The 14628-nt window shown below is 52.7% G+C and overlaps 5 protein-coding genes across 5 annotated transcripts; 2 read left to right on the top strand and 3 right to left on the bottom strand.

The window, feature by feature from the left end:
- Positions 1-1130: 1130 nt before the first annotated feature.
- On the bottom strand, positions 1131-3001 carry PFICI_04475 (uncharacterized protein; the record flags this gene model as incomplete). The annotated part of the gene is made up of 3 exons (XM_007833056.1): positions 1131-2079; positions 2187-2415; positions 2587-3001. The coding sequence occupies 3 exons, from the start codon at positions 2999-3001 to the stop codon at positions 1131-1133; spliced, it is 1593 nt and encodes a 530-aa protein (XP_007831247.1).
- A 1501-nt stretch (positions 3002-4502) lies between these two features.
- Positions 4503-5319, bottom strand: PFICI_04474 (uncharacterized protein; the record flags this gene model as incomplete). The annotated part of the gene is made up of 3 exons (XM_007833055.1): positions 4503-5001; positions 5081-5163; positions 5224-5319. The coding sequence occupies 3 exons, from the start codon at positions 5317-5319 to the stop codon at positions 4503-4505; spliced, it is 678 nt and encodes a 225-aa protein (XP_007831246.1).
- Positions 5320-6226: 907 nt separating this feature from the next.
- Positions 6227-7713, top strand: PFICI_04473 (uncharacterized protein; the record flags this gene model as incomplete). The annotated part of the gene is made up of 2 exons (XM_007833054.1): positions 6227-7516; positions 7570-7713. The coding sequence occupies 2 exons, from the start codon at positions 6227-6229 to the stop codon at positions 7711-7713; spliced, it is 1434 nt and encodes a 477-aa protein (XP_007831245.1).
- A 1268-nt stretch (positions 7714-8981) lies between these two features.
- Positions 8982-9770, bottom strand: PFICI_04472 (uncharacterized protein; the record flags this gene model as incomplete). The annotated part of the gene is made up of 2 exons (XM_007833053.1): positions 8982-9154; positions 9212-9770. 2 exons carry the CDS (start codon positions 9768-9770, stop codon positions 8982-8984), a joined length of 732 nt encoding a protein of 243 aa, XP_007831244.1.
- A 2756-nt stretch (positions 9771-12526) lies between these two features.
- On the top strand, positions 12527-14374 carry PFICI_04471 (uncharacterized protein; the record flags this gene model as incomplete). Its single annotated transcript, XM_007833052.1, has 1 exon — positions 12527-14374. The coding sequence occupies one exon, from the start codon at positions 12527-12529 to the stop codon at positions 14372-14374; it is 1848 nt and encodes a 615-aa protein (XP_007831243.1).
- Positions 14375-14628: the final 254 nt, after the last annotated feature.

Genomic DNA, 14628 nt, shown 5'->3' with positions numbered 1-14628 from the left:
AAAGTAATGTTGGGAAAACATTGCTTGTCAGATTTAACGTGGCATATTCCTAATCCTTCGCTTTGTTTGGAGCAGCCATGAGATACTGCTTTAGATACCAACACCATATATACCCCTCCTGAGGCGAGACCTTTATGGAGATGTTTCGACTGTTTTAGACAATATCATATAGGATTTGAGAATGTCGATACATAATAATTACTCATAGTCATCACACTAGATTGTGTTATTCCTGTTTTGTGCATGGTAATTGTTGATTGAGAGCGACCGACACAACATTCAGTATCCTCGTCTATACTTTGACCAAACTTCTTACTTCTCGCATACCGTATTCACACCATTCGATATTCATTTGAATTTCCAAAAGTCCTCTTGTTGCTCAAACTTGCTCCTTTCCAGACCTAGCAACCAGATTAGGAAAGAATCCACGAGGGAATTGGTATACACGCGCACAGACTTGAGCTGAACCCAGGGTTGACGATCCCGCGTTTGATATTCCTTCTTGCACCTCCCCGGTTTGCGCATTCCTCCCCCCTCTCCCCTTGGTTCAATTTGACATGGGGAGAAGGGAAAAAGAAAAAAAAAAACAGATCTACAATATGCTCCTTCCTTCCTTCCTTTATGATCTTCATGCGCATACACGTGTCAATGTCGTATTTGAGATTTGACACGTGTGTTTTTGTATAGCCTACCCGAGAGAGATCTCTGGGATCGAGGCTTACATCAGGGCGCATGTAAGGGGGTTGTTCTGAAACTGAGAAAAGCGAGCCATGATGATGCTTCTCGGGGGTGCCGTTCTGCACGAGTTTGGCAATCTTTACGCGAGTTCAGAAAGCAGTAGGTTTTCATCGGGTATGGTAGGTGAAATCAGATTTGTAGTTAAATGATTCGGAGCCAGGCAATACAATATGAGATGAAGAGGAGCTTGACACGAAATTGAAGGGCGTCGATTGACTGGCTCATGGTATATATGAGACAGCCCTTTCGTCATTATTAGCAGATTACCGGTATCGCATGTGATATAGCGGCACCATGGTACACGGATAAATGCCCAGTAAAGTTGAAGTTGATCAATCAATGCCATTGCAGAATTCTTCCAGACCAAAGACGCTCCTATGAAAGAAAATCTTTCATCCTGAAGCAAGAGAGATGCGAGAAGTACTCTCGCTCGTCTTGAGCAACCAATGACCGCTCCACTCCTCCCGAGCGACAACCTCCATCCTAACGTCTTCCTTGGGGTTCAGCACCGTCACCATGTCGGCCCGGTTGAGCTCTGGGTACTCCCAGGACCCGCGGCCGCCGTCAACGGGCCGTAGATCCGCGCGCAGGGCCAGCAGCGCCACAATAATGAGGATCTCGGTCGACGCAAACTGCCGGGCCGGACACAGATGCGGTGGTGCGCCCCAAGCGAGGAAGGCGCTGTTTCCAGGCGCGGGTGTCGTGCCCGTCTTATTGTGACTGCCACTGCTGCTACCTCCATGATCGACGAAGCGGTACGGGTCAAAGTCGCCCGCCGTAGGGCCCCAGATGGCCTCGCTGTCGTGAATCGGCGCCCCGGGCATCTGCAGGTAGTTCCCAGCCTTGAGGAGGTACTTGTCGTCCAGCACCGTGTCGGCGAGGACCTTGCGTATATTGGCGTGGACGTGGCGACGGCGCTGCGTCTCTTGGTATACGGACAGCAGCAGGGGGCACCGGTGCTTGAGCGCCCCAACATCGAGCTCAAAGACTCGCTGCTCCTCTGCCGCGGTGGTCATGGTCACTGCCCGCTCTTCCACCTCGCGCCGCACCTCGGCCAGCACATCGCCCCGGGAAAAGAGCTCCCAGATGGTCCAAAAGAGCGTCGGGCTAGTATTGGCAAACACGGCCGTCGGAAATCCGCTCTCCATCTTGGCCAGGTCCTCCTCGGACATGCCGGCCTCGCGCTGGACCCGCACTCGCTCCTGGATGACCAGGGCGGCGTCGTTGGGCATGTTGGCAAGATATTGTCGATACGCGTCGGCGACCACATCTCGTGCAGCATAGCCCGTGCCAAAGAGGTCGAGTTGGGCCATGTGTGCCGGAAGCCATGACTGCCACTTCCTAGAGGACCTGCATGTCAGCAAACTCATTATACATGGCAATGCAAATGGGGGAAACAAAGAGAGAGGAGCAATCTCTCTCATATCCAGAAGAAGAAGAAAGATTACCAGTAAGCATCTTCTACTTCGCGCCGGACAAAGGGACGGTTCGCTCCATAGACACCACAGCTCGAGGCCTGCACGACGGCATGGCGAACCCAGCCCAGCATGAAAAACTGCTTCCCGGGTCGGCCCTTGCCCGTGTTGCTAAGCAGAGCGTCAATGTCGACCATGACGCGGTTTCCCATTCTCAAGTTTTGCTCGTCCAGGTGAGGGCCTGGTGCGAGACTGTGTTTCACTGTAATTGTCAGATTAGCAAGCAAGTTTGTTGACGAGCCCACAATGAGAAAAGTATGTGTGCTCGAGGACGAATGGCTTGTGGGCTTGTATGCAAGGAAACGCAGATTCGCAAAATCAACGTTTCAATATAGATATAAAAGGCCTAGATCGTTGATCCTGAAATACTTACTGCCGTGTGAGTAATCGTCCAAGAAGGCGCCATCGCCAAAGATCTCGTAGGCGTGATCCGAGGCGCCTCCGTGTGTGCGCACCGCCGTCTGCATAAAGGGCTTGAAGGAGACGGTGCGGGCGCTCTTTTGGATATAAGGCATGAGTCGGTTCGCATTGCAGACGTAGAGCTTGTAGTGGAGGACGCCGAGCGTGTACATTTCCTGGCCGCCGCCGCCACCGCCACCGGCCCGGACGCTCGTCTTGCTGTAATATGACACTCCGTGTTGTATGAGGCCCAGCAGGTGGCCGATCAATGGGATCCGGGCCCGGAGCCGCGGTGGCTCGCGGGCATCGTCACCAAGTCCCAGGGCCAAGTCTGCCCCGTAGAGGAGGAGCAGCAGCCCCAGGAGGCCGTAGACAATCTCGCGAAGCATGGCTATCTAGCAAAACACTCGACAGGAAGAAAGAAAAACACTGGAAGCTTCCCGCCCGTGTGTGCTGCTTTTGATCGCCGAGGGGTTGACCTGTCTAGCTATTAAATACACCATTGCAATCCTTCAAGTTTGTGAGACGCGGCCGCTAAGGCCATGGGTGCCCGCCAATTAGACGAGACTACATTAGTTTGCGTTGATCCTTAGGATAGCATACAGGATATATATCTGATATGACGGCCAAGGTGAAAAGAGAACCAATCATGGTCTCCCCATTTGGCTTAATGTCGCTACGCCACACGAACAAGTGCTGATTTACTATACAACCTTGCCTGGCCCACTCGTTCCTCCTCACGCTTGAAAGCGCTCTAGGATCTATCGCATCGCTAGTGTCGTTGAGCCGTGGCAGGAGATATACCTTGCAAGGGAGAGAGATTTGATGGAATGCACACATCATTTGAGGGTTACAGTAGAGACGACACCCAAGTTACAAGTGATTACCATCTCTCTACCATAGGGACGACAATGTCTTTATGTGACATGATCACTCACCAGAAAGTTGAAGAAATATGCGTGCGTCGACAACGAGTCGGTCGTGCTTCGCTTTTGCCTGGGTCTCCCTGGCCCAAAACCGATACTTGCATTGTGAATCCCATCAGACCAAGTCTTCATCAGACGCACACACAATGGAATGGTTCATTGTTATACGCAGCATAAAAAACGACGAGACCAACGAGTTCAAATATTTCGTGTAACTATCGGGTCTAACGCAGCAATCAATACTTCGACCATTTCGAAAAGCCCATGATCTCGTTACAAGCAGCTGGTGCACCATGCATAGACACCGAACACTCTGTACCGTACATCGAGCTCTTGAGTAAGCAGGCCTACACCAACATCTAGGCATACAGGTAGACATAGAATCCCACGCGGATGTCCAACATTGGAGAGTGAGTATTATTGTAATCGATCCCGCGTGAGATTTGCTTTGCAAAGTCCTGCTTGTAGCCACGAAAGCCTCGTTAACACGACGGCGAGCAGATGCTTCAATTTTGGACCTCTGCAACTCCTCGTAGAGCCAAGTCTGGCGGGCGTTCCACCGTGTTCTCAATGACCTAGCAAGCACCAACGGCCTTATAAACGTGCGGTCTTTGACTGGCACAGCCTCTTCATCACCTTGATCAGGCTTGTTTGCCTCACAAACGACTTGAGAAAGCATAGCCAAGACGCAACCGACAACAACACGAACCGATCTTGATGATTGTTATTACCCTACTTACACTCGGAACCGCGGGTTTTCAGGTATCATAGAGTATATGCATTACTCAGGTTTGTTGTTTTTGTCTCTCCCCTCTAGCAAGTTTCTCGATGAAGAGACGTTGCGAAAATCAATCTTCCGAATCCAGTAAACGCCGCCCAAACCGATTGCCAATGCACAAAGACGCCATGTTGAAACGAATTCGCCTCTTCTCTGGTATACACAAGGCCATTTGTGGGTGCCGTCTTAGACACACAATCTGTAACTGGCGTAACGGCCGGCCGTCTCACTCTTTCGGACAATCTTGACAACTTGACCCCTCGTCATTCCATAATACTTGGCTACCGGATCCCTCATGAGGATACGGGGCAGCTGAGTCTCCTTGAGGCGGTAGCGCTTGAGCAGGGCCAACTTCTCCTCCCTGGAAAGAACAATATGGCGCGGTACCAAGTCGTGGTGAGTAATGTTGATGAGAAGGTCGTCCTCCAAGAACCACTCAATGTCGGTCCATTCCTTCCACTTTGCTACCTCCTTCTTGGCTGCCGATGAGACAGCGACGTGGGACACAATGATGCCAACTCTGTGGTGGTTTTCACTGCAGAACTTGCCAAACTTTCGCATCTGTTCCGTTCCGAAGCTGCTCTCGTCAAGGAATTCAACGTAGACGGTGCCGATCTTTGAGGGATCCGAGATGCGTCGGATCAGCTCCTCGCCGGGTCGCGCGTGGAAACTCATGTTGGTGCGTCTGGGGGGAGTCAGTCAGTCATTCAGTCAGTCAATCAGCCGGTGGCTAGGAAGTGTGCTGTTGCTGGGTGTCGCCTCACCTGACAGAGCCTTCTGAATCAGTGAATTGGCCCTTGAAGTCGTCGAAAGAAATGTTGACTTCGTGCTCGGCCAGCTCGTAGCCCTAGTCGCGCGTCAGTATCTGCTTCGGGATAGTTGATCAAGACGTGTCGCGGGAACTGACCCTATCGGCCACCATCTGCTTCACGGTTCTCCAAGCGCGCCAGGTTCTCGCGGCGAGTCTGTCCTGAGCTTCACGCTGTCCATTGTCGTCTTCCATTTTTGGTGTAGTTTGGTGTCCTGTCTTGCCGATGCAAACTTGTTGGTTGTGGACTATCGGACCCGATCCGAATGCTTTGTGTGATGAGCGTGCGATTTGTTGTGCTGGTCGTCTGTCGTCTTTGTTGTCGCAAAAGGAATGTGCAAGCAACTTTGAATGAGGCCTTGGCCGTGGAGATTTTGTGACGAACGGGCTCGGATGGAGACCTGACTGAAAAAAAGTTGTCCCTCCTTCCACAAAGCTAAGCTGCGCTACACCAAGCTTGGCAAGCACGGAGAAAGAGACAAAAAGTTTGACCGATTTGATTGGGGGTGTGTTTGCCTAGCCACTTGTCGGGAATCCGTGCACGCCAACCAAGAAGAAAAGACTAAAAAAGAACGCATTGTACCTACAGTGGAAGCAGCAGTGGCCGCGACACATGCAGACAGCGAGACAGTACCTACCAATAGTGCATCCCCAGCTTGCAATTGGTCCCAGGCTTTTTGACAATGGCCCTCTAGACCCCTGTAACGAACCTGTACTCGGCCTTCTTTTCCATTCCTTTAGGGGTCCCTCCCCTGGTCCTGGTCCCCCAACGTCGGCCGACTGGCGAAAAAAGATCTGGCCAGTCCCACGGTTTCAATAAACTAAATCAATTCGCTTCGTCGATCGTGTCGTGACTTCCGACTTCCTTCCTTCTCCTCCTCCCCTTTGAACTTCACAGAAGCCGCCTGCTTTTCTTCTTTCCCCCCTTCTCTCATCCCTGGCTTCTGCGGCCTCGTAAACCGTCCTTATTATATATATAGACGAGAGGTTGTTCTGTCGGTATCATTGGATTGATCACCGCATTCTCCTTTCTACCCTCACCCACCTAAAAGCTCACATCTTCTCCCATTGCCGTATTCTTCTTTCACAAGACTTCTTCAAAATGGCTGAAGTTGCTGCTACCCCCGCCGCTCCTGCGGCCGCCGACAAGACGAGGCCCGCCAAGCCCGACGAGGATGCTTACAAGAAGCAATTGGCCAAGGCCGAGAAGGAGCACGCCGACAAGATGGCCCAGCTCAAGGACATCAAGGCCAAGCTCGACCTCGCACAACCCAGCAAGAACAAGGACGAGCAGAGCCCCGCCCAGAAGCGCAGAGCAGAGCTGATTGCCGAGGTCAACGAGATCCGAAACAAGCAGGGTGCCGGAAAGAACGCCCGCAACTCCAAGCTCGACCAGCTGAAGCGCCTCGACGAGCAGCTCAAGTCCCGCATTGCTGAGCAGAAGACTGCCCGCGGCAAGGTCAACTTTAAGAGCGTTGAGGATCTCGACCGTGAGATCGCCCGCCTTGACCAGCAGGTTAACACCGGCATGATGAAGCTTGTTGATGAGAAGAAGGCTCTCACTGAGATCTCCAACCTCAAGAAGCAGCGCAAGAACTTTGCCGGTTTCGACAACTCCCAGAAGAGCATTGATGACCTCAAGGCCAAGATCAAGGAGACGAAGGACAGCATGGACGACCCCGAGCAAAAGGCTCTCAGCGAGCGTTACAACTCTCTCCAGTCCGAGCTCGATAAGATCAAGGCTGAGCAGGATGACGTTTACAAGAACCTCAACTCGCTTCGTGACCAGCGTACCAAGCTGCAGGCCGAGCAACAAGAGTCCTGGGGTAACATCAAGAAGATCAAGGACGAGCACTTTGCTGCCGTTCGTGCCAACAAGGCCTTCGAGGCCGAGGCACGTGCCCGCGCCCGGGAGCGACGAGAGGCTGAACGTGAGAAGTACGAGAAGGAGAAGAAGAAGGAGCGTGCCCAGAAGCTGCTCCAGGAGGCCAGCGACCCCGCCTACCTCGAGGAGATCCGCCGGGCCAACAGCTTGCTTCACTTCTTTGACCCCTCGACCTTCACCGCCGAGAAGACGCCTCTGCTCGCTAACAAGGGTCTGGGTGCTGAGGCTGCCCGCAAGGTCGACGATTCTGGCTTCAAGGGTATGAAGGTCGTCAAGAAGGAGGATGATGACTTTATTGCCCCCAAGTCGAAGGGCAAGAAGGGCAAGAAGTCCGCTCCCGCCGAGCCCAAGGCTGGCGGCTTCAACTGCCCCCCGTCGGTCATGGAGGACTGCTCTGCCATTGGTGTCTCGCCCCCCATGAAATCTGAGGATGTCCCTGCTGCCATTGAGGAGATCAAGAAGAAGCTTGCTCACTGGAAGGAGGACCAGGCCGCCCAGACGCAACGCGTAAGTTGCTTTTCACCATGCCCCTTTTTTGACACATGCTAATGATGCCGCAGAATGTCGACAAGGCCAAGAAGGAGATTGAGCGTCTCGAGGCCGAGGAGGAAGCCGAGGCCAAGGGCGTCAATGGTGGCGACAAGAAGGTCGAGGAGGCTACTGCCGACCTCAAGGACGCTTCTCTGGAGGAGAAGAAGGAGTAGAGCTCTTCTGACTCATCTGGAGGAGGTGCACCTTTGAACACTTCTTCGGACAAGCAGGAAGAAAGCTCTTGCGACTTGTCTGAGGGTGCTCCTTCGGATGCCCCCGAAAGAGACGCAAATGCGTGCCCCTCTCTCACGATATCAGACGACATTAACGCACCTGTTGACTTCCCCCCTCTACATCTGTCGGCAGACGTTTCTGACCTTGCCGCAACCATTAATTGACACCAATGCCAATTACTGGGTTCCTGTCATCCGCCTCTCCTGCTTCTAAAAACTTCTCCCTTGCTTCTAAAAACTTCTCCCTTGCCAACCATGTGCAATTATTATTGTACAGTCTAATACGGCACTACATATAGAGGAGCAACGTCAACTCATTAAGCGCAGCTTTTGCTTATTTGCGGCACAACCTCGTCACAAGAAAATAAAAAATAAGGAAAGGAATACATCAAAAGCACTTCATATTGTTATGGTTATTTAGCCAATCATATTGATGACTGAATTCTGTGTTTTCTGCAAATCACGCATTATTTTCCCATCTCATGTGAATATGTGGAATTTTACTTGATTTGAAATGTTTCTTTTGCATTATTCGTATAACAACAAAAACCACGTCGTCTATGATGCTTGGAATATTCTGGCCCATGTCTCTCTCATGTTTTATACCAGCCGCATGCCGTGGACGGCACATCACAGACGTGCCGACTGCAGACAGATCCAAGTTTTCCCAATATAAGTCTCATGAGGCTCTTTCGTCTGCCCACACATGGTGGTTGAAAAGCCGAAACTCCGTTGAAAATGATGTAAAAGACCATGTACGCTCTCCACAATAGGGCTGTATGTAGTAGGCGAGCAAAGAGAAAAGCCCAACAAGATCCCGAGAAAAAGATAATTCAAAAGAGCAAAAGGGGTCCTCCCATTCGGACAATGTTGCCCCTATTTTTCCAAGGTGCCATTGACGCCACGATGAGGATGAACCCCGCAAAAGAATCAAACGGTGTCTCAACCGAATATGGCCATGCCAAACTTTCATGTCGTTGCGCGTGATCTCGTAATGAAAATGAGAATCATGGAAAATTAGAAGCAGAAAGAAAAACCCAGAATGCCAATAGCGATTAGATCCGTCCCGTATGTCGTCATTCAGGGTCGTGAAAAGTCGTCCTGTGGTCCTGATATGCTATCGTTTCGGATCGTCAAGGATGGAGAGGAGATGATAAAAAGCACAAAATATTCTGGCAACAGTGATCGTAAGAAAGTCGTGGCCCCGATCAATAGTAGCCATAGTACGACCACGGCTGATGGATGATGCCCTCGTTGAATAAATCATCGGGGTATCCATCAGCATAGTTCAGGTCGGAGTCGGAATCTGAGGTATCAGGGCTCAGCGGCAACAAGAAATTGACGCTGCGGTAGTCCTCATCGACAGACTCCAAGCCAGAAGCTGAGGATGGAATTTCCCACTGCGTCCCAAGTCAAAATCCAGGGGGCCCGTACATACTCCCCGGATGTCCTCGCATTCTCCTGCCAATAGGGGGAGGCACTCCAAAAGCACTAGCCATTGGCGGTGCAGTTGTGCGGCCATCTCTTGCCGCCATGATCGGCGGGGTGCCTCCTCGCATCATGGGCGAAGGTCGGTCGCCCCCAAAGACGCTCCCGCCGGCTGGTAGGGTGCCGATACTCCTCCGGTTGGCGCGACTTCCCTGAAGGGCACTCAGAGGCGGGTCTTTGACGGCAGTATCATCATCGGCAGGTAAAGAGAGATCGACCAGGCTGTAAAAGTATTCCAAGACTTCAGGGTAACGCTGGACACTGGCCTGCCAGTCCTCGTCAATACCACGTTTTAGGGCTGCCTTGTTTTGAGCAAGCTCTCGGGGATCCGGAGGAGCGTTGTAATGATACCATGCGCGTTGCTGGATATGGCTCTCCATTTGTTCATGCGTAGCCTTCCGGCGGTCTGTGAGGAGCCTAAAGTATTCCAAAATGTAATCTTGGGCATGTGTGCGTACCCAGGTGCTGGAGTAGAAGACAATAAGCCAAAATCCCTGGAGCCGACACATGTCTTTTGGACATATCTTGAGGAGGGGGGGAGAGTAGATGAACCCTACCGTATATCACTATATATAGTCTGCATCATCCGTTGCTCGGCCTGACGAACAGCCATCTCGAGGCCTTTCGCCTCACAATCACATCGCTGATGTGCTGGGGCACGACAGATGGCACAGTCTGGATCCATCCTTATGATGGTTTTGCGAGACTTGAAATCCCTGGGATGCATCTTAGCAACGGTGTGCCGGGGGCGGTGACAGGCAGGGCTTTGTGAGGGATATGAGATGACATGAGAGGTCATCGACTATGTGTACAGGTAACTATTGTACAAAAGCGGGTTCTCAATTTGACCCAAAAGGGTCTCATAATACGAAGCGGAGGGAGGGAAGAGAGAGGAACAGAAGAGGTGTCACGGGAGACTGACCTGACTTAAAAAAAGAGAGTGATGAAGGTCAAATGGCAAACCCAAAAACCCAAGCCAGAAAGACAGCTTAGCAGGGTCAAGGGCAGCACCAGTAGCAGCAGCAATCAAGAAGAATTGCAGCAAACGGTGTGTTTCCAGGAAAGGAATTGGACGAGGAGGACGAGACACGAGTAGTAGTGGTTCGCTTCTACTTCTTCTCCTTCTCCAAGACCTTCATGCAACAACCAGTGGCAGAGAGCACTAGAACAAGCAAGAAAGACCGCTGTGTTGAGTGCCGCGTAGTTGATGAAGCAACAAATGAGGGCAAAGACGGGCGACCAATGGCTCGATAGCAATGGGTATCACGTCGTACTGTCAATCTATGGTTCACTCTGGTCCCCCGTAGGTAGGAAAAGTGTGGGGATGAATGAATGAATGGATGGATGGGTTAGATGTTTGGGGAGTGGTTACTGGAGGCGAGCGAGAGTCGAGCAATCGAACAATCGAGGGCCTGGGGCAAAGATGGAGGTTAGTGTGCAGGGTGTGGATCGGCGTCTCGTGGCCGGAGACGGCGGTTGGGAAGCTGGATAGTGCAAAGCAAGCAAGGCTTGTGCAGACTCACGCAGCATCGAGTTCCACGAAAGCCAATTGAGTATCTCGTCCTACTGTAAGCAATGACGAGGAAATCCCCAAGGTGGGAAAGGCGTTCAGGTGGAAATGTAATGTTTAGGTGCTTGTGCCCAGCAGCCCAGTGCAGTGGTGCAGTGCAGCCCGACCGAAATGAAGACGACGTGACGAGACGACTGACGACAATTGTTGGCGTGTTGTTGGCGAGCAGCAGACGGATGGAGCAATTGAAGACATGAGCTGCGGGTTTTCCACGTTTGGCCACAAAGCCGAGAAGAAAATCGTGTCGTGGCTCGAATGAACGAGCGTCTGGAGACAAACTATGTATGCAGTCTGCGTTTTGGGCAGTCCAATCGAATGAAGGCGGCAAAGACCCGCTCTTTGATTAATACCTAGATCCCGACTGTTTGCCCCACGAAACCCAGCCGAGACCGAGCGGGCGAGTGAAGAAGAAAGAAAGAAAGAAATGCAAGACGCGCTGTGGTTGCTTACCCAGTCGCCTTGAATCTGATGCAAAACAATTACCAATGCTTGCATAGACAGGATGACAAGAGAGGTGAAGAAAAATCGCTCCAGGGTTGGACCAGTAGATTGTAGGTACTTAGTAAGTTACCACCATCTTGGTGATCACCTCCAATGTTATGGTGTGTGTATGTGTGTGTGCTGCGTTGTCTGCCTCGGGCGACTAATAATTTCAAGAGGGGGAAATTGGCAGCAGTCCACTTGCATGCAGCATCCGAGACCAATGTAGTGCTCTGTAAAACATATGATTATTGTATGTAACCAGTGTGTCCATGGCCAGTCTTTGGTGTCGTCTGTAACAGATCGATGTTGCGGCTGGCTTTTGTCGATCCAAGCGCTCACACCCCCCCATCCACTGTCCACTCACCGCTTCCTTGAGACGACAGACGGCCGCCCAGAACGGCCTTTCCTGCACCTCAGATAGGGCAAGCAAGGGCCGGGAGCTAGAAGGACCGGCAGCCTCGCTCTGTGGGAAACAAACCTATAATGACCTTGTAAAGCCGAGCACAAACAGTATCCATTTACACGTTCAGGTACTTTTATATAAATTCAGCGGCATATCGAACTTCACATACACGTTTGCAGGCTTGGGTTCGTGTCGTTGTCGACGACTCTGTTGCTCGCCATGAATGTTCTGTGCCGGATGCGTGGCTGGGAAAGAGGGGCCGATGAACGGGGACTCCTCCCGCAAAGATCGCCGGCCAGAATGTGGAGCTAGCTCAGCTATTCCAGCCAGATTTCCAGATTTCAAGATTGCTCGCATTCATATCATCAAGACTTCGTCACTCCCAAAACCGCCTTGCAACTCCTCTATAACAAAATGAGTCTCGATATCCAACATGTACTGCTGTATAGCAGGATGTCAAGTGTGTTCAAGATCTCTCTCCTCGCCAGCGATAAACCAAGCAGTGGCGTGTTATGCAGCTTGCGGGTCTAGGGTCTTTAGTCTAGGCCAACCCATTTTAGTTTGACGCCGCCTCCGTCTCCGTCCGCGCTCCCGGGGCCCTCTTATCTTATCGGCAAAGTTTCTAGTCGCAATACCAAAGAAAGCTCCAGAGCTTCATACAGACAAGCAGACAAAGCTCACCTCTAACCTAGCTACTGTACTGCTGCGGGTGACTTTTTGTTGGCAATTCCATTGTATTTTAAACTGATTGTCAGCAGTCTCAGCAGCTCAATGCAAATATACTTTAGCTGAGGCTGCATTCCCAGAACATGCCTCCTCGGTGCACTTCAGGCTCAGGCCTATTCCTCCCCTTCCTGTATCCGAGCCTCTTTCGCCAGTCCACGACTACCCGACTATCGCGCCTCGGTTACACCACCATTCACTCCCATTCTCCGACCTCGCCCTCGCCCTCAGACGCAGACGATCTTAGCGAGGCCACTTCGCCGTCGGGATCCAGCGCGGATCTGCCGCACTCGCGTCTCAATCCCGCTCCCGACGACTATGCGCTCTCGTCCTTTGCCGACAAGGCCAAGCTCACCATCCAGGCCGGTGGAGGTGGCCATGGCTGCATCTCTTTCCTTCGCGAAGCCTTCCTAGACAACGGTCCCGCCAACGGTGGCGACGGCGGTCATGGAGGCAATGTGTACATCCAAGCCGTCCACAGCGAGACGTCTTTGCACAAGGTGGTGCGCCGGCGCATCGTTCGCGCCTCGCGGGGAAAGACTGGCCAGGGCAGCAGCAGAGCAGGACAGAGGGGAGATGACTACGTGATACAGGTCCCCGTCGGGACGGTCGTGCGGGAAATCAGCAGGATTGATCCCGTGGTCGAGGAGAGTATTGCCTGGAGAGCTGCGCGAGAGCAGGAGCGAGCGTTTGAGCGCAAATTCCGCGAGGCCCAGCTGGCCGCGGAGGCTGACGGCGAAGACCCGGAGCTGGCCACGGCACAGTTGGAGCCGCCTGACCACCCCAATCTGGACAAGTTCATGCTGTACCCGGGAATATCGACTTCAGAACGGCGGAGCTTGGAGCTCCCTCGCCTCCCCAGAAGAGAGAGGCTCTACCACCAGCCGCCCGGCCCCATCCATCTCGACCTTTCGACCGCGACGCCTCGTCCGATTCTCCTTGCCGCTGGTGGAGTAGGTGGGCTGGGGAATCCGCACTTTGTGTCAAAAGAACGCCCGCGGCCGCTTTTCGCTACCAAGGGCGAAAGGGCCGTGTCGATGCAGATCGAACTGGAGCTCAAGCTGTTGGCAGATGTCGGCTTCGTAGGACTTCCCAACGCAGGCAAATCGACCCTTCTACGTGCTCTCACCAACTCTCGGGCGCGAGTGGGTAACTGGGCCTTTACCACCCTGCAGCCCAATATCGGCACCGTGGTGCTCGACAGCAACAAGGGCCGGCGTCAGTACGATTTGCCTCGGCCCCGGGCCAAGGGCTCGCATGCTGTCATCAATGACGCACGCTATGGCAACGTGGTCATTAACCAGCCGGGCCTCATTGGGCCCGGTCCGCCGCCGAGGACCAGGTTCACCGTGGCAGACATTCCGGGACTGATTGAGGGTGCCCACCTGGACAGGGGCCTAGGAATGGAGTTTTTGCGGCATGTGGAACGGGCGGGCGTCTTAGCCTTTGTCGTTGATCTCGCCAAAGCTGATGCCGTGACGGCTCTCAAGGCCCTTTGGAGGGAAGTGGGTCTCTATGCGCGTATGCGCGAGGAAGAGCGCCGGGATCGGGAAGCTGGCGATCGTATTGACTGGGCAGGCGATGCCGGAGTAAACCAATCGCCGCGAAACGACAGTTATTTTGGCGGAGGTGGCGGCGGCAAGCAGCTCATGATGGCCGACTACCCTGATCTCCCCGAGGTGGACGAGGGCGGCCTGCACATTGCCGCCAAGCCGTGGTTCGTCATTGCCACCAAGGGCGATCTCCCTGATACGCAAGAGAATTACCAGAGACTCAAGCAGTACCTGGACGCCGTGACAGATGGACAAGAGCCGCACCCTAGCGGTGTCGAGGGCGCCTGGACCGTCGACTGCGCGGCCATACCCGTAAGTGCCATTAATGGCCACGGTGTCGATCGAATCGTTCACTGGACTCTGGGACTCTTGGATGACTGATCCTCATCACAATCCCAAGCTACAATGTGGCAAATCATGTAAACTTATGTATAAAAGTCATGAACGAACCTGTATAATAGAATGAGTAAAGATGACTGGATGGTGGGAACGACCATGCTAGAGCGCCTACAGACTATTCGAGTCGCGGGCTGTACGAAATAGAAGAACGATGTCGGTAATCGTTGTGCATCAACTTGTTATCACGATTCATAATACGACAATTCTCCACACGTATACCGCTATGTGATTTCACG

This window comes from Pestalotiopsis fici (genome assembly GCF_000516985.1).
Source record: "Pestalotiopsis fici W106-1 unplaced genomic scaffold PFICI_Scf_3, whole genome shotgun sequence".
NCBI classification, from domain to species: Eukaryota; Fungi; Ascomycota; class Sordariomycetes; order Amphisphaeriales; family Sporocadaceae; genus Pestalotiopsis; species Pestalotiopsis fici.
This window is presented reverse-complemented; position numbering and strand designations above follow the sequence as displayed.